This window comes from Sinocyclocheilus grahami, unplaced genomic scaffold, assembly GCF_001515645.1.
Source record: "Sinocyclocheilus grahami isolate Dianchi unplaced genomic scaffold, SAMN03320097.WGS_v1.1 scaffold976.1, whole genome shotgun sequence".
Classification (NCBI taxonomy): Eukaryota; Metazoa; Chordata; class Actinopteri; order Cypriniformes; family Cyprinidae; genus Sinocyclocheilus; species Sinocyclocheilus grahami.
In genome coordinates, this window is record NW_015506155.1 from 347,071 (window position 1) to 370,249 (window position 23,179).

At 37.3% G+C, this 23,179-nt stretch overlaps 1 protein-coding gene across 1 annotated transcript in view; it reads left to right on the forward strand.

The window, feature by feature from the left end:
• LOC107565043 (collagen alpha-2(VIII) chain-like) overlaps window positions 1-23,179 on the forward strand; it is a 47,111-nt gene that overhangs the window by 19,378 nt on the left and 4,554 nt on the right. Inside the window, exon 2 of the mRNA XM_016250228.1 lies at window positions 22,064-22,244. Within this exon, the coding sequence (XP_016105714.1) occupies window positions 22,097-22,244 (148 nt within the window). The 5' untranslated portion in view covers window positions 22,064-22,096. The remainder of the gene's footprint in view (window positions 1-22,063; window positions 22,245-23,179) is intronic.

The window sequence follows — 23,179 nt, forward strand, 5'->3', positions numbered from 1 at the left end:
GAACAGACTGAATTCAATCTCACAGAGGCTGTTTGGGAAGGTTATGTGTGGTCTTTTTCACCTCCATGTTTCAGTCCACATCAAGGGCTTTTCTATAGCTGTTGTGCTGCATTGATAAACAATGGGTTGTCTATTTAATGGAGCACCGGCAGTGCCCACCCAGACTTCTAAAGGAATGTGCCACTGTTCATAACAAATGCCAGAGAACCCAGCGGCGCAGTATTCAGTATTACAAACCCAGAATTCAAGAATCCAAATGAATAGTTTGAAAAAGTGATCATCCAGAATAATTCTCCTGAAAAGGTGCAGAAACGTATCTAACTGTTTATGGATCACTAATCAAAGGCACAAAGTAAAGCCCCTGATATGGTGTCGACAACAGACTTTCTCAGCTGTATTCCCCTCTATAGCACCTGCTGTCGGGGTGAACATGAGGCTGACCCCAGTGCTGGTCCACAGATACACTGCAAATACACTGAATGAAAAGAGAAATAGAAGGAGGGAATGTGTGCAAGGAATTTTAATAGAGTTCCCCCTTTGTTGCATCTCTGAAACTAATGGGCGCTCTTTACAAAGCAACCGTCTGAGTTGACTTGAATTAAGTGTCCAATCAGAAATGAAAAGCAAGAAAAGGAATGAGTGAAAGAAGGTCTGCACAACAGCTCATACCAAGATGCAGGCGTGTAGTTTGGCAGGGACCAAGGATTTCCATTAAATAGCAGGTTTCAGGAACAAGATAATTGTTCTAGCAGAACTGACCCCCTCTTGCCTATTCCTCATCCCATCTTTCTCCTCAACTCTTTCACTCTACTCTCCCATATGTGGTCTGTCTCTCCTCTTCCAAATCAGAGAGCTGCAAGAGAGAGTCCACAGGTCATTTTCACACCTTAATGAACAAATACAACAGACTTTGCAGCATAAAGTGACATTAACTGTTTAAGAAGCCCTGAAATGTGTATTATTTATCCTAATATTTATATTTGTTAAACCATAGATTTTGTGTTCATTATGAGCATGTGGCACAGATTTGCCTCCAAGAAATCTGTTTGGATCAGTTTGTCCAGCATTTACAAGAGTCTGAAATATTTATCATTTACATTTACAATAGTGCTGAAAATATCTTTGATATTGGTGTGTCCTCAGTTTGGTAGATGCCCTTGCTCATTCATGAATAAATGACTCTTATGAACTGGTTCTTTTTTAATGCGTTGGTCAAACAGATTCAGCTTGCTCATGAGCTGAGTGAGTTTGAATCAGACTCAGCTCAGCCAGTGAATCATTCAAAGCAATAATCAAGTTCACGAATGACTCCTTCACCAAAATGAAAACTGTAAGTGGAGTAATTTTTCTGATTTTGATTATAATTGAACCAGGAACCGTTACTGTGATGTGTAGTTTTTGAGTAGAGATTGACTGATATATTTTTATAACTATACCAGTAGTTATAAGTTTGATAACTTATATGCAGAAGCAATTTAAAATACAAATTTAAATTTTAAAACCTTTATATTCCAACAATAAAAAACGTTTTTATTTTTGTAACAGCAGCAGCGTTATATTAACAATAGAGAAAATAAATTGACGAAAAAATAGTGCTAATATATTATATTCACAACTGAATATATTTAAAAACATTAATACTTTACAAAATATATTGTTGGTCATTGTTTAGCATAATAAGGTCTAATTGGTGTTGAAAAAAGGTAGAAAAGACTCATAAACTGTGATTCTGTACAGTAGCTTCCTAGTCATTTGTTTAGTCTGGAGCCCTGCAAACTAGTCCTAACAAGCATAAAAGTTGCAATTCACATTGAGCTGAACTAGTTTAAGCAAGACATTTTGCCAAATTTGCCTCTCTACCTGAACATGCTATTACTTGGTTCGATTGCAGAGGCCTTTCTTTGGCTTACACTGGAATGGATCTTGTCATCTATGATGAAAACAGTCCATGCCTCGGAAATCATTAAGCCAGTGATACACAGTCTTCCCAGGACCTTTTGAAGTGAATAAGGCTGATTATAATCTCATTAATAGTGACTGGCCTGCACATTCTAGGGCAGTCTGCCTCCACCCGAAGTTGCACAACAACCATCATTCATCCCTTTGGCTGGAGCTTTTATTTGGGTGGAAACGTGTCTTTGGCATTTTATCTTCTGGCTTATCAATTGTTGCTCTGCACTGATAGGAGCTCAAATTATTCTTAGGCTTCTCAGACTGTGAGTAAAGGGAGGAAGATGTAAGGAAGAGGAAGGAGGCTGTTCAAGGGAATTTAAGAGGAGCTGAACTGTGTAAGACAAAGCGGATTTTGACATGAGGAGTGAAGGCTTGATTTGTTTTTAATTTGCTGTGCGGTGTCTGCATTGAGTAACGGTGGTGCGTTTATGGCCTCATTATTTTAAAACTCCTGTCTAGATGAAGTGAAAACCAAATGGAGCTGTTCTGTGTGAGAGGAGGAATCCAGACCACTTTACCTGATATAAAACAGTGGCTGACACCACAAATGCTAAGGAAAGGTGTCATTAAGCTGTCTTGATTGCACATTTTTTAACATTTTAGTACTTAACATGGGTCAGTGACAAATAAAAATGCCCCCAATGAAGTAAAAAAGTAATAACGTATTTTTCTAATGTACATGTGAGTGTACACGTCTTCAGTATTTTCAAAAAGTAAAATAAATATTTTAAAAGGTAAAAAACTTTACTTTAAAAACCTGCTTTTTAAATTTAATTATACTTTATTTTGTTGTGTCACCATGACATTTTTTATTTTGAATTGAATGAATTTTATTTAAACAATTTAAAGCATGCTCATCATAGAAGATTTGTATTCAAATAATTTATCAAAAAATCAAAATTGACTTCAAATACATTTAAAAACATGCTCATGATGAATGACATGTCATGAATTAGTCATTCATAAATATTTTAATTATATACGTTTTTAGAGAGTTGCAGCAGATTACATTTTATTTTTTATTTTTATTTTAAACAATTAGTATCACCCTGACATTTTTTTCTTCATGCCCCCAAAAATATCTAAATTAATTTAAATAAAAAAATTAAAAGCATGTTCATCATAGATGTGTATTCAAATCGTTGAAATCATTTTTTTTTTTTTATGTGGATTTTTTTTTTAAACAAGAAAAAAAACAAGCAACACATTACATCTTTATTTTTATTATTATTGTTATTTATTTTATTTTATTCTATAAAGAACTTCATCCAGTTGGCTTCATCAGAGGTTTACAAATTATTATTTGTTTGTTATTTAAAGGGGTCATATGATGCTGCTAAAAAGAACATTATTTTGTGTATTTGGTGTAATGAAATGTGTTTATGCGGTTTAAGGTTCAAAAAACACATTATTTTCCACATACTGTACATTATTGTTTCTCCTCTGTGCCCCGCCTTTCTGAAACGCATCGATTTTTACAAAGCTCATCGGTCTAAAAAAGTGAGGTGTGCTCTGATTGGCCAGCTATCCAGTGCGTTGTGATTGGCCAAATACCTCAAGTGTGTGATGGAAATGTCATGCGCCTTACCATATTGTGATGCCCTGTCAGGCCGGAGCGATGAGAAAAAAACATGAAAACCCATTATAAACGAGGCATTCGTTGCGTCCAGTTGGGACATAATTATGGATTATAATGACTTATACTGTCTTGAACAAGGCGTTTTAGGTAGGTGTGGCTGACTCTTAACTTTTATAAAGAATATCTCTTTGGTTTTTTGACTTTAGTCTTTGCAACTTTACAGATATTCTTTATGCACCAAGAGCTTGTAACACTCCAAAGAGAAAGGAAAAATTGAAATCGCATCATATGACCCCTTTAAAGATTTATGTGTGTGGTCGTCCTTCATACTTGCTCCTAGCTATCATCCTGTTTTTAACAGTGTTTCTAAGGAGAAGAACCTCCTCAATGCTAGCTGACCTCTGTAAGTGCTTTGTATAATTAGTCCCATTTCCCCGGTCGGCTTATGTCAACAAGTGTGTTCAGTGGGTGGTGTGCTGTCGTGATGGTCTGATGCTGACAGGTGTTTTATTCACTGAGGCCTGGGGAGTGATATATATATCTACAGTGTAGGCCAGGCCAAATAATGTGTAAAAAATTAGCTCCTCTCAAGCTCTAAAGATGTTATAGGTCACATTCCTCTGACCGTCACTAGCTCATAAAACTCACAAAGTTCTCAGAAATGTTTCCAGAGAATACAATATGGGGAAAAATGCACTTGCATAAATAGGCCACATGTGTTTTATATATATATATATATATATATATATATATACAGTATATATATATATATATATATATATATATACATTTTTTTTTTCACTGCCAATATGGAATGTAAAATATAATTCAGTGATGAGCAACTTGGTAAAGAATTGTCATATCATAAAGGAATTTATTTTACAGGTTAATACAGCTTTATACTCTAACTATTTTAGGTGAGTCAGTGACATAGTGATATTTTTTCTATTAATTTATTCAAAAATACATAAAAAATGCAGTTGATACATACAGTGACTTGAATACACCTTCTATAATGAGCATGTTTTTAATTTATGAATAACATTTATATTCAAATATATAAATGCCTCAAATCAAATCAAAGATGGAAATTTTGGAAATGCAAGAGGTGGCAGAAGTTGTGAGAGGTATTATTCAGCTGTAAGATCAAATAAAATGGCTTCATTTCATGTCACTGCCCACAGTCAGTAAAACAGGCTTGTGTTTCTCACACAGAGCCTGCACTTTGTCAGCTCTGCTCCGCAGTTTCTCTTTTTCGTCATTCTGTTTCTTTGTTTAGAAACAAACATGCTTTTTTGCTCCTAAATTGATGGCAAATGAACTACTTCAACAAGCTTTTTGAGTTTAAACAGTACACATACTGTCCTGTCTTTTGTCTAGTTATCTTTAGTCATAACTGGCTACTGCTGCTCTCACAGGACACATTTAAAACAGACCACATGTGCCCCTTTTCCAGGGTGCTGGTGCCCAATCAGGAACGATTCTGTGTGTCTCCACTGAATCTGGCCCAGGAAAAATTGGCTCTGCTTCAGAGTTTTTGCATTCCTCATTGAATTCAATGAATATTTATAGAAACACTTGATGTTTCTACATTTAACAGCACAGCAGCCAGACGATTTATATAACATTTTTATTCTGTAAATAAAACTTTTTTGTATGTTTAAATTTTTTTTTAAATGTCAAAAACAATAAGCCTCGCAAACGAAAACCCTAATGTGCTATGTTCATGTGCCGGCAGGTTATGTAGTAATGTAATCTCTTACTGCATCATTCGTCTCACCAGCCAAGTACCAGCAATATTTCCGTGGAAAACCAGATATCTGTCATGTGAGGCATCTCCGGCAGGCACGGCGCCAGAATTTTTTCTCTACCGGTGCTAAGGGGGTGCTAGACCAATATGTGGGGGTGCTAAGAAAATAAATGATATTGATGACATCAGAGTAAACCGGGGCTATTCAAAATTCTGACGGGGCTATAGCCCCCCTATCCCCGGTGTAGCGCCGTCACTGGTCTCCGGTCTGCTCAGTCTTTCTGTACAAAGTGCCCTCATTTTCTAGACCTCACCTTTACTGGAGACACAGGACATCAGCAGAAGTGGAACTTGGCACAAAGTGCTATTTCAAGCCATTAAAGAGCAGATTTGTAGGCCAGCACTGTTCGCTCCAGGATGCTGACATAGGTGAATACGGGAAGGGTATGAGGGTCTGCCCATGTGATTAACCGTGCAATGGTGGCTGATTTAGTCATTCAGATCACTCTTCACATCATTTTCATTAAAGCCATATACACAAACAACACATAGCGAAACCTGGTAAATATGACCAGGACACTCTTTGCTGTACTTATTCTCTACTGCCTGTTTTCACTAATAACAGTCTCAAGAGTTGTATTTTGAGGGCAAGACCTCTTCTAAATGCCTTTATGAGTTAAAAAGCTGTGTCTGCCCACATTTTTCTGTCACATTGAAGTAATGAGTTCTCGAGTGCAGTCTACACATCCCAACTGCATTGCTAGACTTCCAGACTTCTTAATTAAAAAGGTCTTTAAAAAAGGTCTTAATTGAGCCAGCGGTCAGAGTTTTGCTCCCTGTACTTGTTAGTACAATACAATCTTATTCTTTGGAAGCTTTCTCCTCTGTTCAGCAGGCACTTCTTTGTTTTCCCTCAACATTTGGATATTTAGTACATGAATAATCAGACAGTCATTACGTCTAGGGCCACACAAGTCACACAAGCCCTTTTATATGGTTTGGCATGATTGCAGGAATGCAATCAAACAGGTGGAATTGAGTTCTTGAAGGTGTAATTGTCTGGGTTTAGTCCATCTATCCATGTTTTTTGTTTGTCAGTGGTGTTTGGGAAAGCTCCAGATCTTTAAACATATCATTATCCTTAAATTTGCTTTAATTCCGGTCTGTTTATGACTAGAACAGATGTGAAAATCATTCCACGTCTGCCTTCCTTGGATTAAATCGCATGTATGAGTTTTGTAGTAATTAGAAACGAGCGTTTCTCATCTTCTCTGGCAGGCTTCACCCTCTCTATGCACTTTAATAACAATGGTCCAGTATTACATCGTAACTCACTTACGGAATCAACCTTCAGGATGTCAGACTTGTCACTTGAATCCTATCATGTTGTGACATTCCCGCTCCATATCTCATCCACAATGAATGACACGAATTCCTTGCTATGAGTTACAGCTAAAGTGATCCACTGCCAATGTTAAAGTGTCTCCAGGCTTATTTCGTCATTCATTCCCTCATTAGGTGGAGGCAGAATTGGACCTCACCATAGAGGAGGGGCAGGAAACAAAGATGTGAAGGTTGTGAGAAAATAAGAGGACAGGATGCAGATGAAAGTATGGCCGGAAGTATTGCATTAACCCCTCCTGTCCGAATCCATGCCTGGCTTAGATTTTTGCCCCTCTTTCCTCTTTCCCCTCCATCTTTTCTCATATTCACAGTTTGGACACATCTGGTGCTCTGCACATGATAGTAAAGGGAAAAACCTGCTCCCTCTCTCCTTCCTCCAGCTGTAGAACAGAAACAAGGTCTTATTTTATTTACTTGCCAATAGAGACTTTGATTGTCAGTAACGAGGCCTCTGCTTATGGTTAAGTGACAATGTACAACTTCTTGCCTCGTCATGTTTGTTTTTCCTTCTGAAATCTGTATGGTCTGATTATTCATATGAGGGTTGTTCAGGGCTGTTGGCTAATCGCTATGTCTCGCTCATGAGAGAAACCCACACAGCAATGTGCTGCCAATAGCGCTGCTGTCATCTGAAGTCTGAGAAACTGTCTAAAGAAGGTAAATATTGTATTTGTAGTTAAATATGCAGGACATCCACTGCTATATTATAAATCAGTTATGTCTCTGGTAATAGATTTCAGAGACTCTTCATTGAATGTTATTGCTATTTCACTTATCCATATTTTTTCTTGAAACCTGAGACATTAAATACAATTCAGTCATTGTTTGCTCACCCTCAAGTTGTTCCAAACAATTGTTTCTGTTGAACATGAAAGGAGATATTTTGAAGAATGTTGATAACTAAACAGTTACTGCTAGACATCATCTATAGTATGGAAAAAATACTATGGTAGTTAATGGCTACCAGCAACTGTTTGGTTACCTACATTCGTCAGAAAATCTTCTTTTATAGAGAAAGAAAGTCCTACAGCTTCAGAACAAATTCAGGGTGAGTAATGTTGACAATATTTTATTTTTTGCATGAACTATCCCTTTAATTTCTGCTGATTTCATGTGTGTGAGGTGTGTAAACATCACTTGGTTTACCTGGTTGAATACAAAATTAATTTACAGGATATCATTCCACACACGGTGTGACATCTTCACTGCCAATACTGAGCCAAAGTCTAAACTGAACATATCTAATCCCTAAAACAAAGGTCACCAATTAGCAGACAGACTGAGATGAATGCTCAGTTTTTCCCTCGTATTTATCATGAAAAGGATGAGCACATGTTAGAGGCCTTTTAAAGTATACTCCACTGACTGTGAGCCTGTAAGTATGCGTTTGATATACACACTACAACTACTTGTTGATACTCCTTACCTTACCTGCAGAGGACAGTAGGGAGTTATGTCTCCCTGTTTTAAAGAATAAAGTAGTTAATACATTGTTATACTTTGCCAAACTTAATTTGTGTAAGGACGATTTTCTGTTGTTTTTCTTCTTATTCGGCTAGTTTTTGATAGCAAAGGCTGTCTGTGAGCATTGTCACCAAGTGGACACACCAGTCTCAAAAATTTGGTAAGATTTTTTGGATGTTTTTGAAAGAATTCTCTTATGCTCACCAAGGCTGCATTTATTTATTCAAATACAGTACATGTTGTAACAGTAATATTGCAAAATATTATTACAATTTAAAATAACTGTTTTGATAAATTTTATAATTTAATGCTGTGATGGTAAAGCTGAATTTTTAGCAGTCATTATTCCAGTCTTCAGTCACATGTTACTTCAGAAATCATTCTAATGTGCTGGTTTGGTGAGCATCACATATCAGTGTTCAGTTTTGTTTGGGATTATTTGATTAATAGAAAGTTCAAAAGCAACAGAATTTCAACAGCATTTATTTGAAATGGAAACTGTAATATTATAAATGTCATTACTGTCACTTTTGATTAATGTGTCTGATTTGAATAAAGCTATTAATCGTTCAAAGAAAATAAAAGCTTACTGACTCCAAACTTTTGAAAGGATTATTTACTAGAATATTAAAAAAATATATCAATTGTAGTGTATTGTATTTTTTTATTTTATGTTATTTAGCTACCAACTTGAAAACATGTACAATGATGACATTCATATGGCATTTATTTACATTTTTAAATATGTGAATTTATTTTTATTTCAGATCAGTACAGGGTACATTTTTATTTGAATGCTGTGGATCTTTAAATCAAACCGTTCTTATTATCAGTACACCTGTAGAGATTCCCACTGGGAAGGCCTAAATGTTGTAAACACTACATGATTCCCTGTAGAAAGCACATTTATTACCATTTCATGACTCTTTTCCAAAGAGGCTGCACATGCTGGCTGGACCACCCTGCCATCATTCAAAGTTATTGTCCACAATTGTTGCTCCCTCCCTAGTGGACAGTTAAAGATTAAGATCCCACCATCTTCTTTTTTCCAGCAAAGATGTTTCCACATTTTACATATCCCCATTGCGACTCTGTTCCGCCTGTCATCGTAACAATATTCAGTAAATAATCAAAATGGCAAAGTGCTTTCAGTCATCCCTGAATATTTCTCATTCTCTGTCTTCCACTTCATCTCTCACACCCCCCTCGCTTTCCTACAATGTTTTTTCCTCTCACTTGCTTAAACCCCACCCTGTGTCTGTCCTTCTGTTGATTATGATTGTGGTAAGATTTCATTCCTTTCGCTGTTTACACAGAGCTTTTACGGGCCTTTAAGAGTCAGGGTGAGGTCGGGGGCTAAACGTGTTGTCTTACACAACGTGCGCCTCAGACAATACAGTGCATAATCTTCCGAGGGGCACTGGACCGGGATCGGGGATCTCTTTTGACAGGACCGCTCAAGGGGAATCCCTAGTCCAAACTAAAATGATGTATTGGTGTCACAATAGGTCAAAATAGCTAAAGTCTGTTGAGGAAATTGCACTATTGCAGAAGTTAGTCCATGAAGAGCCTGGCATTGTACTGCTGAGTTCTTGTAAGCTAAATGGAAGTCAGAACGACAATTAAAGACCTGGAATAGTAATGTCTATTGTGGGATACCGGCCTCTCGGGATCTGTATTTGTTCCACTTTCCAGGTCCAACTGGCAGTTGGACTTTTGTGCTGGTTTTTTCAATTGCATCTATTTAATCTTAACTGGAGGTCCTGTGAAAGGGTGAGGTTTAAGAGTAGAGAGGGAATGAAAACCTCACCTCCAGGAAATGGAGGAGAGAGTGCAGATTCCAGAAGCTTGGGGAAATTAGATGTTGATCCCACACTATGGCTCGAAGTTTCCTCTTACCGCCCGATCCGGACCAAAGTGTCAATGATCGGATTCCCAAAACGGAATCTTGACAACTCACACTCTCTCACACACACACACACGCACACACATGTATGAAAACATGTTTAAATCAAGGTTTGGCACATGTGGATGGCTAAACCTTTCTCCAGGAAACACTAAAAGGCACGCTTCAAACGAAAGATGTCTGACACGGACCTCCGAAGTTCTTTTGATCACTCTTTTGGTCAATAGTGTATATGTGCACAGAGGTGAGAGCAAACTATAATTCATAGCAAATGCTCACGCACAGAGTCCCACCCCAAACCACAACACCCCCTCACACACACACGCTTTGAGAAATGGGGCTCACAGTCTGGTGAAATAATCCTTCATACATTAGTTTCTGTCAGATGGGTGGGGTGGAAGGTGTCAGTCAAGTTAGCAATATATAAACCCTTGTGAGCAGAATTAATGTGAACCTGTAGAGCTCTGCTTCTCTTGAAGTCTATCTGTCGTTATTTCTGTTGTTCTTTCTATCCTTCTACCTATCGCTCAATAGTTTTGTCTCTCTGTCTATGGTTCAGTCTCTCTATCTGTCTGTCGTTGTCATTCATTTTTTTATCATTCTATATTTCTGTCATTCTAAAATAGTTAATTACACTAATATATATTTTTTAATTATACAAAATTATTTTAATTTCTATTAATTTTAATTCTACTTAATCTTGAATCCAAGCTGCAATTATACTTCTTGTTTGCTGCGTCGAGATTCTGGACTAAATATATTCATGCTTGAATGTTTCTCAAAGGCCTTTTTCTAGTGCAGTGTTATGCGCTGACAAACAGTTGAGCAGATTGAAAAATCATTTGTATGTGTCCTTGGACTCCAGAAGGCATTGGTTAAGTAGTAAGGTGTGTCAACATCCTGCAATGTGCGGTTTCCCATATTTTTCTCCCTGGGAATGATGGAAGAGGCTTCTGAATAGTGTATCCCCACCTCAGACAGTGGCTTTGGCTGTGGTTTGCGACCTGTGATGCTAATATAGCTGGCCTTTCATCCCTGTGTCAGAGGAGAAGACCCGTCTCACCGTCTGAAATCCTGCTGTCTGCCACAGAACACTTGAGGGGGTTTGACAAAGATTTCCTGGCTCTTATTAAATTATAATCCCCAAATTCTCTCACCCTTCACTTTCATCATAGAGCCTGAATCCTTTTCTCTGCCATCCAGACTGTGAGAATACAGAGGAGGATTTCCATGTGTCTTGGATACCCATCAGACAGTGATGCAGTGATTGCAAGTAGCCATTTAACAGACGCTTTTATCCATTCCCCTAGAGCAACTTGGGACTGAAGGAATAGTTCTCTCAAAAATAAAAATTCTATAACAAAGTTATTTATAGCAGAGGTTTTTATCACCCAGGTATTTGTATAAAGTTGGATATATAAGTATAACTTATTTACATACTTACAGGATAGCAGATCCGTTTCCTCTCTGGAGAAGCGTTCAGTCTTTGCTCTTGCAAATTCCACCATGGTGCAAGCACAACTGGCTTTTAAAGGGAATGGGAGATCAGACTATTATTGGTTTATTGTACGTTACGCCCAAAACACACCCAACTCATTAAGAGAATAGGTACAACCCTTTTGGACCATGCGTCTGGTGTGCCGACCGTTTTTTCAGTCGTTAAACTAGCAAAAGTGGATTCGGACACACCCTAAGTGCACCTGCACCATGTGCTTCAGACCATGCGCTTAGATCGCTAAAATAGGGCCCTAAATCGTAAATATAAACAAAAAAAATTATAGGGGCGTTCACTATAAACAACATTTATTTTAAACGTCAAACACGACTTTATTTCAAGTGAAAGTGAAACTAGCAGCCTGTGTGAAATGCTCTAAGGCTACGCATCTCTCATTCTGTACCAATATACTGTAAATGTGTGCGCGCGTTGCGCATGTTTTGCTTGCTTGATGTTAATTGTAGTCGTTAAACTAGCAAAAGTGGATTCGGACACGCCCTAAGTGCACCTGCACCATGTGCTTCAGACCATGTGCTTAGATCGCTAAAATAGGGCCCTAAATCGTAAATATAAACAAAAAAAATTATAGGGGCGTTCACTATAAACAACATTTATTTTAAACATCAAACACGACTTTATTTCAAGTGAAAGTGAAACTAGCAGCCTGTGTGAAATGCTCTAAGGCTACGCATCTCTCATTCTGTACCAATATACTGTAAATGTGTGCGCGCGTTGCGCATGTTTTGCTTGCTTGATGTTAATTGTATTATATGAGTGGCTTTGGAGCATAAGTCACAACACGTTTCAGATGATAAAAAGCGCTACTTATATTTCAGAAAATATGTTAATCGCTGTTACAAGATGTGTAACAAGCGGTTCCCTGCATTGTTACAGGAGAACGTCTTGTGATTACAGTACTGAGCTCCTGCAATTGAGCAGCTCTAATGTGCTCTTAAAGTAAAGATGAAATACGATACAGCAATAAAATGAACAGTGAAAGTATAGAAAAAGCTTGTTTAATACATTTTAATGTGCGTAATTAAGTGTGGAAATAAGTGAAGGGAATATCTATTTGCTACATGAACTAAGCCAACTAACTTTATTCATATTCTTTTGGTTTCTGTACCCAGTATTTTTTTTTATTATAAATGCAATAAAAATACAGGTATTGGTATTGGCAAGTACCAAAAATAAAAGAATCTGCCTTGTTCTAGAAAAAGTGGTATCGCTGCATCCAATTATACAAATAAATTTGACCACAGTTGTCAGGCAAGATTTTCATTGAATACCACTTCAAATTTAGTCTGTTCCTCACGCAAAGCTACTGAAAGACCCCCGAAGACTTAAAATATCATGTCATGTTGGGCTACTTTTATGATGCCTCGTGTTTTTTATTCTTTTCAGAGCTTAAAAGTGTAAACATTCTTGAAAGCATCTCCTTTTGAGTTCCACAGAAGAAAGTAAGTCATGATTTGGAATGAAATGAGCGTGAGTAAATGATGACGGAACATTTACTTCATGAGGGAACTGTCCCTTTTAAGAGACTTGCACAAATACATGGTGCGTTGGGCTACTTTTATGATGCCTCGTGTTTTTTATTCTTTTCAGAGCTTAAAAGTGTAAACATTCTTGAAAGCATCTCCTTTTGAGTTCCACAGAAGAAAGTAAGTCATGATTTGGAATGAAATGAGCGTGAGTAAATGATGACGGAACATGAGGGAACTGTCCCTTTTAAGAGACTTGCACAAATACATGGTGATCTCTGCAATGGGTGACGATGGAGGGGTAAAAGCTAATAATTACTTTTTTATCTTGCCATGGGCAGCAAGCACACTGTGTCAGCCAGCACCAACAACTCAGAGCATCACTAGCCATGATAGTTTAGCAAGCATGTTAACAGCGTGTCAGCAATGGATCAGAATTTCAAAATAGATATGAACCTGCAGCTCGATCACTCTCCTTCTGGAAGCGATCCTCACTTGCGACCAAGTCTGAATTTTTCCAGCCCTAGAGAACAGTGAAACTTTGGATGAAGTGTGATTTCCCTGGTATTTGGTACACCATAAGTTCACACCCTGCACAGCTAAAACAAGTCTAAATCCATGTAGCCATTGGCCTGCTTTCCAACGTCTAATTGTGCCTCCTTATACCAAGAAAACCTTGTCCTTTGTGACTGGATGAGCTGAATGAAAAATATTTGGATGATCTGAGAAAAGGGCAAGATTTAAGTACGGTGCTCATTTATCATTCCTAATGCATACTGGAGAGGAGGAGGACTGTTCCTTGTTCTGTAAGAATCCCGGTGTAATTTTAGCTTGACAGAATCCTGGGGCCCCACATCCACATCAGACATAGGTATGTACATGTTATGCATCCAAGGAGTTCACCTACACATGTAGGTCTTGCTCCACTGACGAGTGCCACCCACATGGAGGAGTAGAGTGGGCCATTTGTCATTCAGACTGAATATATGGCACAGGCTGCGGAGACGAAACACAGCCAGCTGATGAGTGCTCTTTGAACGCTCTGTCCCGTCTGCTACTACATACTCCAGTGTTTTTCTCTCCTCCATCTATCCCTCGATACTTCTCTCTCTCTACTGCTTCTGTTGTTTCTGTACCACCCAGGGACAATGTGTGTGAACTGCCAGCACGTGTCTGTGTTTAATGGGGGAGACACAAAGAGAAAAAAGCGTCTTGCATTGTCAGGCCTTGGCAACCTACAATAAGAGCATTTGCACAAAAAATGTGCTGTGCCATGAAAGAGAACTGCATGCCTTGGTTTTGTGGGAGGAACAAACTGAAATTTTAATTGTAATTTACTGTAAGTCTTTTCCTCTAGCTGTTTCAAATGGATTGAGTCACAAGATCAGTTCAATTTGTGAATTCATAATTAAGACTGGTATTTTAAACTAGATTAAACGATTCATTGAAAAGATCTGATTCAAAAGGATGATTCATTCACAAAATGGACTTAACTACTGCTCTCATGAATTCTCATGAACATGCCAAGGAGAGCTAGGATGGATGTCAAGATTTTCAGTGAGATTACTAAGGACTACTTTTATGGTCCTTTTGTGTTCTTCTTGAATCTTAAAATAATTTCTTAAAATTTAATTATTAAAAACTTGTAATTGCATGCAAAAATATAGGAGAAAAGTCACACAGGATTCAACAACAGGGTAAATGATGATGATTGTTTTATATTTGGGTGCATTATCCTGCATGGTTTTCAGACTATTTTACTTGATTTGAGTTTTAGTAAGTTTCTTTTCGCTTGTTTTATGCATAAATCTAAGAATGATTGGAAGGGTTGTGAATCGAAAATCGATTCCGATTCCAGAATCGAATACTTAAGGTCAGGTTAGGGTTTTCAGGGTAAGATTTTCAAATTAAAATTTCGATTCCGACTATCGATTCCTATGCGGTTTTTTTTTCTTTCTTCATGTGTGAGGACCGAACCTAGCGATCTGCCAGGACCTTGCTTGCTAATCTAAACGCTCCAAAGTTTGGCTACATTTGTGATCAGAAGCCAAAAAAAGCTAAGTATAATATCTGTGATAGCTAAACATGTTGCAAGAGAGGCGTCACCACCAACATGACAAAGCACTTTAATTTAATAGATCGTTAAAGATCGCGAACACGATTCTGTTCCTAAATTACAATGATTCGTCTGTTTCAAGTTTATAGTCTGAATATAAACTCTGTGTACGGTAGCGATTAAAATAGAGTAAATCACCTTTTGAAAGTAATTTGACACTTCAAATGAAGATTTGTCAATTACATTGTTACGCCACTAGGTGGCGAAAAGGGGCTGTTAAAATGTATGTGTCTTTTGAATCATACAAGATATTCATTCAAGAACGCTGATTCATCCAGTAATGAAACAAGTACAGGTGCATCTCAATAAATTAGAATGTGGTGGAAAAGTTCATTTATTTCAGTAATTCAACTCAAATTGTGAAACTCGTGTATTAAATAAATTCAATGCACACAGACTGATGAGTGAGTCATTGAATCATTTATTCATAAATTACGTGTGAATCATGAGAGAACCACAACTCCCACTGGTGAAAAAAATGTATTTATCCAGAATCATGCAGTTCTATTTTGCACACAAACAGCTCTTAAAGAGTCCAGTTTTTATGTAGCCTGTTGATTTTTGTTCATGGTATTCAGCTCCAATAAATGGATTGCAAAAAAAGAGACAAAGGATAAATGTTTGATATCATTATTTAATCACATTGGAATCGAAACTGGGAATCGAAAAGAATCGGAATCGGAATTGATCAAATTCAAATGATACGCAACCCTTGTGAGGTTTGTGCTTAAAACCGATTTTAAAAAGAAAAGAAAAAGAAATATTAAATTTTTGCAAAAATCCTGACTAAGAATTATTTTTGTAGAGAAAAAGCAAGAGAGAAAAGGAGAGTGGGAAAGAGACTGCCAGGTCAACCTCTAAAAAAAGATGTATAATAGGAAAGAGGAGAGAGAAAAGGAAAGGGAGATAGAAAGTGAGAAAGAAAAAGTGGTAAGGGGAAAAACAGAGACTGTTGACAGAGCAGATGAGGAAGGACGCAGGGATCAGATTGTGTCTGTGTCTGGGGAGAGAGGAGGGCAGACAGACCCAGACACACTCAGCAGGGATACAGCTTTTTTTTAGTGTATTATTATATTTGTATATCATTTATTTTTGTGTTCATATTTAAGAAATTGGAGAGGAACAGTTTTAATTACAAATATCAAGTATTTTTTCTGTCTGTGTTTTTCGTCATCTAATTCCTGATTTTTTCTTTTTGTTCAAGATTTTAAAGCTTCATATATGAGAAAAAAATTAGCTTTAAACCAAATTATAAAATACATACACTGAGATTTATTTCTGATACGCATGCATTATTCAGGAGGAAATTTTTTCCAGATCAGTCCATTTATGTTTTGGTTTTTGTAAGAACAGACATCATAGGGACAAACAGACCATACTATCTAATTTTAAATGATTTATGTTATTTTCAAACATGTTAGAGCATTAACTTTTTAGCACCACTCACCAACATTTTATTTCCTAACTGCTGTGATACATACAACAACCGACATAATAAAACTGCCAAAATTACATTCATTAGTTTCAGAAAAAAACAAATGTACTTTTAGCGTCACTCACTGGACATTTCACATTGAAAGTGTCGCGAAACGTGCAAGAAGCAGTATAACATCAGAAGCTCGTTTTTCCAGTGAGCCTGGGTTGAACTTGAATCATGCTATAATGATATATAATGTTTTTTTGTTTTGTTTTTTTATTTGTTGTGTTTAGATTTTAGTATACCGTGTATAGTTTTAGTAGTTTGTAGTTTAGATGTAGCTGAATGTGTTTGTGTAGGTAATGTTGTGTAGCTAATGCTTTAGCAATGCAGTCCCTTGTTTATCATGCTAAAGATTTAAATCTATAGAGAATGAGCGATAAAAGATCCAATTGAGAGGGGAGACTAAAACATATGTTCAATATGGTTACAGACAAGGCACTCCAGACACCCTTGTGACTAATTTCTGATTAAACTTAAACAGAAAGTCATTTCTCAATCATAACTCAAGCTATAGGAGCACCTGGGCTAATGGTCCAGCTGGTGTAACCTAAACACTCACTTCTTGTGCATGCTACATGTGTGTGTCTGTACAAGAAAACACACTGCTGTATTCCCAAGACTGTGAAAGGTATGCAGAGCCAAGAAAAACATATGTTCAATATGGTTACAGACAAGGCACTCCAGACACCCTTGTGGCTAATTTCTGATTAAACTTAAACAAAGTAATTTCTCAATCATAACTCAAGCTATAGGAGCACCTGGGCTAATGGTCCAGCTGGTGTAACCTAAACACTCACTTCTTGTGCATGCTACATGTGTGTGTCTGTACAAGAAAACACACTGCTGTATTCCCAAGACTGTGAAAGGTATGCAGAGCCAAGAAATTGAGACAGCTACGATGAATAGTGTCTGTTATTTACTGGGTCTAAGAGAACATTTCCTCTGGGGGAAGCTAGAGGGAGCTTCATCTGAACTAATACATGTTCCCACAGTATCCACAAACCCCATTTGAAGACATTAAACAGTAGAAGTGCGGCACTTGAATTCACTGTTTATCTGTCACTTAACTTGACAGGAGCGTTGACTTTAGGGCCATTGCATAACGTCTATGGGCCCCTTGGCGCAGGCTGGAGGCCCCGTTGATGGAAAAAAGTGAAAGGTGAGGAACAAAATGGCAGCGTAAACAGCTTAAGGCACACCCCAGCAGGACCCTGACAGCATTAAATAGGTGATTTATTGAACGATTCTGTTAAATGTTGTCACAGCAGGGTTACGGTACATGTTACCCGTTGGCTTTTGAGACTTGCTCTGTCAGTGTGTCTGAGAAACGCTGTCTATGAGCCAATTTAGCCAAACCTCCTTTTTAATATCCACATGGACTCAGGTCACGGTGGCCGCTAATACACCATGCAATCAGAGAAAGCAAATGTGCAGTGTGTTGAAAATGAGCACTGCATTCTTAAATGTTTGTACAGTGCTGTATAGTTACTAAGGTAGCCGATAGTGTGTATGGGGGGGAGGGGGGGAGCAATATAAGATTGGCAGACGGGGAGGCCATTACAGGTTAAGCACCGTTCACTCCCTCCTGAGATTTAACTGAAAAGTTGATTTATGAAATAAAACTCTCAGACCCAATTTCCGCCTCTCTCACTGACTCCGTAAGCATGGTGTCTATCAAACAGACATGTGCCTGTACTGTGGAAACAGCATATGCTCTTGCAAGCCACACACAGGCACACTTTCATTTACATGCCTCGAAGTTCATAAAACACAATAATTGTGTTTGCTTCATATATACTTATATATAGTCTTTTTTTTAATTCACAAATGCATTAAAATGCAATTCATACATACACCTCTTGCATGATGAGCATGTTTTAATTTCTAAGTTAAAATTAATTGAGAGAATTAATTAAGATTTTTATTTACTTTTATTATTTACTTAAGTATTTATTTAAAAATAAATACTTAAGTAAGGTATGTAAGAAATGTAATAATAAGAAATGTAAATGTTGTTGTAGTTGTTATTTCTTTGAAAAAATAAAACTTCTTCATCGATTATTAATATTTAAAAACAAATTGATAAAAAATTTACATTAATATTTGTCTTGTTTTTATGCTTTTCTTATTTATTTATCATTTGTTGTTATTATTATTATTATTATCCATACACATTGTTATTATTTCTTTGAAAAAAATCACTGCTTATTAATATATGAAAACAAGATTTAGTAATATTAATTTTAACATTGATATTTGTCTTGTTTTCAAGCTGTCAACAATACTAAAAACAATTCTAAGAGGTCTTACACCGGGCCCTGTGTGCTGTTTTTGGGCTTTAGTGGAGAACCAAAGTGTACATTTCACAACCATGGAAAGAGCCATCTATTTTAAGGTGATGAAAAGTGGGAATAGCTTTCTTTTAAGCTATTTATTTGTGGCTCACTCAGTTTTGGTGTCTTGGTTGCCACCTGAGCTGCCATGTTGTTTTTAGAGATTACTGCTAGTAGGTTTTGGCCCCTGCAGTGTTTTGCCTATTTTTCCGCCAGCATGCAGTAAGAGTAAGTGGTGTAGTGAAAAGTAATGCATTATGTGTTTGTTTTTTCTGTTTTCGTACAAGGACCTTATGAGAACATTTCTGATTGAGTTTCACAGGTCTAGTTAGACATGAATTTCATGGATATGCTTATTTTCGGTCTTGGTGAATTATTATTCTCTGCAATATTCTGATTTGGAGACCAACTTACTATGGGAAAGGCATAAAGTTTGTAATGCCTGGGATGATTACTTGCTTATTTCCCTTTCTGCTCTTAGAACAATATGCACAATTGACTTCGGTGCTTCTTTTTAAATCTGTTTAAGATAAACCACAACCAATGTTAGCCAAATTGCAATTTTTTTATTGTTCTTTCGAATGGTTTTACCTTCAGTGGTTGTGACTGGCTTTAGTTATTCAGAAACTCCTTATTTTTTGTGTTACAGACATTTGGCTAATGTTTTAAGTTGTATTTAGACATCCATAACTACTAACATTTTCAAAAATATAAATAAATAAAAAAGTTTATGTAATATTAAGTTTACTCTCCTGAGCTTGATGATCACCAATTCTTGAAGCTTAAGCATCACCTTAAAAAAAGTTTCGGACATTATTTTGTACCCTACTCATGGAAAGTGTCTCAAATGATTACAGTCTTTGATATGGTCCTTGCAGGAGCCTCTGTTTAAACTGTGGAAAAGGGTTTATATTTGAGAAAGGGGCACCATTAACCTTTGGTTAGAATTTAAAGAGGTTCTTGCTGAGCTGTGGCACTGTGAAGAAAGTTGATCTGACTTGTGGGTCTCATGCTTGCAGATGCAGTCGGGCTGACTAGTGGGTTTCTGTGTTCAAACCTGTGGTTACGAGAGAGAGTTCAGCTGTCACAGCACATTGAAATAGGAAGTGAGGTAGGTTATGAATGTGTCTTGGCTTGGCCAGGTCCACTGAGAACAGCAAACCAAAACCTGTGAACTGTGAAGGCCACGGATAGGATGTCCATGTGCTTTTGGACTGAATTTAAGATCAGCAGACTTTAAGCTCCATCCCTCAGGCTTCGCAGGTTCAGCACTCTGGGAAAACACAGTGTGTAGAAATGAAGGAATGGGAGGCGTTTCAATAAAGTATCTTCCACATTCAGTCACACACTCAGAGCACAGGACAGCTCATCCAGATGTGATGTCAAGTCTAGAACTGGCCATAAATGTAGGTCTGAGGCCGGATTCTTAAGATAAATAATCTAATGACATTAACTATCATAGAATTTACTTGCTATACTATACAAAAATAAATCTTATATAGTAATATGTTTTATGTGTAGCTAGTATTTTATATTTGAACAACCCAATAATTTCAAGATAAGGGATTTAAGAAAAGTTGGAGGTTATCTGAAGTTTGTTAATTATGATAATGTTTAAGAACATTCAGGTGTTTGATTTAAGTATTCTTCTTAAGTTTTGTCTTAAGAAAAATTAAAAAAATAAGAATCAGAAAAAAAATCAGAAAATCAGTTCAAAATTGTATTGATTTATTATATATTGTAATGTATTTATTTACATTTATTTATACTTTATTTATATATTTTTTTCATCATTTACTCACTCTCATGTCAATCCAAACACAGGTTTGTAATGACATTACTTGTTTATTTGTTATCATCTGTCAATGATGAAAAAACCTTTAAGAATGTTTCAAGAGTCCTGCCCAGAGCCCAGTTCTGACAGATTTACAGGAAAAATGCTAAATGCAAAGAATAAAATGCAACTATGCGTATAACCATGGATAGGCCTAATTAAGATAAGAACATGAGTCAGCCTTCAAAATGGAGGAGAAAGCACCGATTGAGATCAACTGGTGTAATCCATGAAAGCAGGTAAAAAAGAGACATCCAAGACAACTGATGATGTAGATGTCAGACACTTAGGAGAATGTAATCTGACATCCTCAATATCCCCACTGTTAGACCCTAAATTGACGCCGTCAGCACCCCTCTTCTCCGAGCCAGTGGTCTCTCCCATGCACCTGATCAAATCTGTGTAAATTTTTGGTGCGAGTAACATGAGGATGAAATTATCATTCCTTCCTGCAGTAAATTAAAGCAAACAGCTGCAGCTGTCTTGGGGAACGACTGGTTAAACAAACGCTGAGGCACTGAGCCCTACCTAGGCTTTGGCATCCGTACCTCATCGCCCAGGCGTAACTTGTGTGGGGTCAATAACTCTACCCAGTGACCCATCCGACAGCCAGCCGTGTAGGAAGATCCTCTTCTTGTAAGCATCTCTGTAGGCCCTCAAGTGAAACCATGTACCTCTGACAAGGCTGCTCGCCTACACCAAAAAACAGAACTCATAGATTCTGAAACAAGGCCTAAATTAACATTTAACTTCTAAAGTTTAAAAAGAAGGGCTTTACTTTGCTTTTTTCTCAGTGTTTTGTAGCCTATGTTGTAGCCGAGAAAAACTTTCATGTGTTGTATCCCGTGCCAGGCATCACTGAACAGGCTAGCACATGGAGAGCTGTTTATGTATGCCACTGTCACTCAGATTTACACCTATTGGAAGTAGTGCTGACTGGCATAGAACTTTGAAATCCAACCGAGCACATTGGTAAAGCCAACATAAACGGGAACGTGAAGGGAAACTGAATGCTCATTCAGGTCTCCAAAAATTATTAGGAGTAAAGAACTCAGTCTTTGTAAGGAGATGAAAACATTATGCAGTGAGTAACATATGCCTGCTATAACACCCAGCAAAAAGATAATATTTCTAGGGCTGCACGATTTCCACTGGTAGTTTTCCATCAAAATAAAAGTTCAAATTAAGACAGCCATAAATATTAGTATTGTAACTTTACAGTTGCAGTGTAAAATGATGTGTCAATGATCTTTCTCTCTTTGCAGTTTGAAAGCCCGTGACCACAGAGGACAGTGACAATGCTGGCAGTGCTCTGTGTCCTGCTAGCGTTGGGGAATCATGCCCTGGGTGGAGGTTACGCCCCCATGCCTCAGATGAAATATGTGCAGCCCATAATGAAGGGGCCTGTTGGGCCACCCTTCAGAGAAGGCAAGGGCCAGTATCTTGGTAAGTGTTTGTAATCCATCTTCATTATATCTATCTAGTTTTCCTATCTGTCCATCCATCTATCCATATTGAAATGACAGTGTAATTTACTTTATTTTCACTAAGGCTGCATTTATTTGATCAGATACAGTGTAAAAACAATAACATTGTGAAATATTACTACAATTTAGAATAACTGTTTTCTTTTTAAATATATTTTGAAATGTAATTTATTCCTGTGATGGCCAATCTGAATTTTCAGCAGCCATTACTCCAGTCTTCAGTGTCACATGATCCTTCAGAAATCTTTCTAATATTTGCTGCTCAAGAAACATTTCTTACCTTCTTACCTAAATATTTGATAATTGTTAATGTTCTGGATTCTTTGATGAATATAAAGTAACAAATACAAGAACAACATTTATTTAAAATAGACATTTTTTAACATTATAAATGTCCTTACTTTCACTTGGAACAATTTAATGTGTCCTTGCTGATTAATCACCAGATTGAAGGTAGGGTAGGCGACTTTGGAGAGGCTAGCAATAGCAAGCCAGCTTTGAAAGCATAAGATTTCACCCTCCCTGCAAATCACTCTCCAAAGCCATACCTCCTCCAAAACACATGAATGTGCACAGGCAGACAGGTTAACAGGCAGGTAGGGCAGCCTAACATAGCCCTTGGACAGAGGGAAATGATTGGACAAACATTTTATGATCCTACACCTTCCACAGATGATATAAATAGACATAAATACATTTAGACCACTAACTTAGTGATTGCTATTGGGATGTGAAGAGACTTTCAATCAGCATAACAAAAGTATTTTTGAACCAAATCACCTACCCTGCCTTTAATTAAAAACAGCTACTAGTACTCACTCATACTATTGCATGAATTAATTAATTTAGCTGGTTAAACTGGATTGCAGGAGGTTAGTCATTAAGACGTTTTTG